This window comes from Corvus brachyrhynchos, unplaced genomic scaffold, assembly GCF_000691975.1.
Source record: "Corvus brachyrhynchos isolate BGI_N302 unplaced genomic scaffold, ASM69197v1 scaffold220, whole genome shotgun sequence".
In the NCBI taxonomy this organism is placed as follows: Eukaryota; Metazoa; Chordata; class Aves; order Passeriformes; family Corvidae; genus Corvus; species Corvus brachyrhynchos.
In genome coordinates, this window is record NW_008236209.1 from 6,350,411 (window position 1) to 6,353,209 (window position 2,799).

Below are 2,799 nucleotides of genomic sequence, written 5' to 3' on the forward strand. Positions count from 1 at the left end.
CATGGCACAGAGGTGGCCAAAGACCCTGTTGTACCACTCGGGAGACCGGCCCCTGGAGAAGGGAAGAGGCAGGAGGGGCTGAGTGGGCAGGAGAGACCCTGGCAACATCACGGAGCAGCACATCCTGCTGCTCCATCCCCTCCCCAGAGGGCCCCGTTACCTGAGGTCAGCCCTGCAGATGTGGGTCACCCGGGAGCGGCCCATGGCGCTGGGCTCGATGAGGTACTGGGACGTCAGCACGATGGCCTTGACCCCTCCCTCCACCGGCACCTTGTCGTGCTCCACCGAGAGAGAGCTGAGCAGGCAGGCTCCCCGCGGCAGGTCCGTGCGCCAGCGCCTGCAACAGAGCGGGAGTCACCATGTGCCCACCATGGGGTCCACAGCAGGATCAGACACCGGGGGAGCCCACACAGCCCGGGCTGGAGGAGATGGGGCTGGAGCAGAGGGGATGCACCAAACCGAGCCCAGACCCCCCCGCGGGTCCCGGCCGCCCTCACCGGAGCACCATGCAGTCCCTGCGCGGGTGCGGGGCCATGCTGTCCGTCACGTAGTGGTACACCTCCATGTCCTTGTCCAGCGCCTCCACCACCCTGCTCTGCAGCAGGTCCTCGTCCCACAGGTGACGCTCCCGCAGCACCCGGTGCAGCACCGTGGCGGGAGGGGCCTCGACATCTGTGGAGACCTTCCACAGGCGCAGAGGGTGCCCATCCCCGACCTGAGTGGGTGAGGTGGGGGTCACACAGACTGTCTGTCCCGCAGGACCCCCAGTGCTAACCCCTGAGCAGCTTCACTGATGGCTCCCACTGCCACAGAGCAGCGCAGTCCCATCTGCTGGCTAGTGAGGGATGGGGTGGGACCTGCTCTGGCTACTGGAGAGGTCACCCCATACACATTTCCCTGCATGTTCTCAAGCCCTTCCACACAGTGGCATTTACCTTTTTGCAGGACAGCTCTGTGTTCAGGGGCCCTGCTGTGCTCAGCCACCCCTTGAATTTCTCTGACGACTCTTTGAGCAGATTCTGGACACTCTGCTCAAAGTAGGAGTGTAAATCCTTGCTCTCCCCCTGGCACACCAAGTCAGCCAGGGGATGGGGATAAGCGTCTGCGGCCATATAGGAGCTGCTCAGCTGCAGCAAGATGTCATGGGAGACCTGCAAGCCAAAAGCACACAGATGTTCAGCAAGGCAGAGGGATCCTGTGGGGACTCTGTGAGTGGTCCTGGACAGACAGAGAACCATAACTCATTCCCCAGGGAGTGGGGAGGATGGACATACAGCCTGAACCATCTCCTGCCCCAGGAGATGCAGCTGGGCTTGGCCCCAGGCTGACTGGCTGGGAGCAGCTGTCCTCACCTCAGGACTCCAGGAAGGTCACACCTCCCACAGGCAGCGCTGGGCTGGGACACCATTGCCACCCACCTGGAAGAGCTTCTTGCAGTCAGTGATCATATGGGAGAGCCCCTGCGTCGCAGCCATGTTCTCATTGAGGTCCTTCTGGTCCGGTTTCCCCATGGTTCCCCTCTTGTGTATGGCCCTATAGATACATATGCCAGGTAGTGCTGGCACCAGTGGGCACCTCTAGACCCCCATGACTCTCACTGGTGTCACAGAGCAGAGCCAAGAGCACCCCGTGTCTCAGCATTCCCTGCTGGCCCCCTCCCACAGGGGGCAGGGAAGGGGCACTGGAGCTCAGCCAGCCCTTACCTGGGCGATGTGCTTTCCTTCTTGGACACATTGAGGTGGAAGATGGAGGGGGCCAGGCACACAGCCAGGTTCCCAGCCGTCATCTGGTTCTCCTCGGCTGAGGCGATGTCGCTCAGGAAATAGAGCAGGGTCTGCAGCACCTCCCGGTTCTCGTCTGGCATGAGGATGATGGCGGCCTGCACTGCCTGCAGCCGCTGCTCCTTGGACACGACTGCGAGCACGGGGCAGCGTCAGCTGGGCCTCCCCACGGCCACCACCCACCCGCTCCCGCCACCTCTGTCCACAGAACGGAGGGACCCCTCCTCCCCGAAGACCTCGAGCTGCCCCCAGCCCGGCCCTTACACTGGTAGATCTGCAGGAAGGTGTCAGTCAGCTTGCTGGTGAAGATGGGCTCGGGCAGGTCGCGGAAGTACTGCTTCAGCAGGTCGGCCACGTCGTACGCTGACTGCCCCGAGTAGTTGACGTTGTCGGGGCTGGTCTCATTCATGTGCCGGAGCGCCTGGATCCGGGACTTCACCCCGGACTTGCGGAAAATGCCAACCTGCCGGGGCAGAGCAGGGGGTGAGCAGGCACAGGCCTGGGTGGGCACCCGTGGGACAGGCAATGACACTCCCTCCCCAAAGTGCTCATCCCTGAACCCAGAGGAGACACTGAGTGAGGGATGGCCAAGGGGACACTGCTGGGTTCCCACAGACAATCCCACCCTCCCACTTCAGCACACACCACAAGAGGTGAACAAAAGGACCCCGAAGGCTATTTTTTTCCCCCCAAATCCCAGTGCTGCTGCCCGGCAGCCACGGCCTCACCTGGTCCAGGCACTGGCTGCGCAAGTAGCGCATGGCCTGCTGGATGCTCTGGGGCAGGGGCTGCCCTGTCCGCTGCACGTTGACAATGGGCGGCACCCCAAAAACCATCTTGTCCCGGTAGTCAGGGACTTTACTCCGCTTCATGAACTTGGGGACAGTCCTGCAGAGTGGGACAAAGAAACATCCATGCAACAATTGGTGCCCTCAGTACCCCCTCACAGGGGGAGCAGGACACTGGGAACACACACACATTTCTGCAGTGTTTGGAATAAAAGCAAGGCAGCTTCCCA

At 62.1% G+C, this 2,799-nt stretch overlaps 1 protein-coding gene across 1 annotated transcript in view; it reads right to left on the minus strand.

The window, feature by feature from the left end:
- STARD8 (StAR related lipid transfer domain containing 8) overlaps positions 1-2,799 on the minus strand; it is a 41,909-nt gene that overhangs the window by 894 nt on the left and 38,216 nt on the right. The window contains exons 8-15 of the mRNA XM_017741841.1: positions 2,510-2,669; positions 2,046-2,244; positions 1,704-1,914; positions 1,419-1,533; positions 936-1,151; positions 498-715; positions 161-337; positions 7-52 (exon numbers count right to left, since the gene is read on the minus strand). Of these exons, the coding sequence (XP_017597330.1) occupies positions 7-52; positions 161-337; positions 498-715; positions 936-1,151; positions 1,419-1,533; positions 1,704-1,914; positions 2,046-2,244; positions 2,510-2,669 (1,342 nt within the window). The remainder of the gene's footprint in view (positions 1-6; positions 53-160; positions 338-497; positions 716-935; positions 1,152-1,418; positions 1,534-1,703; positions 1,915-2,045; positions 2,245-2,509; positions 2,670-2,799) is intronic.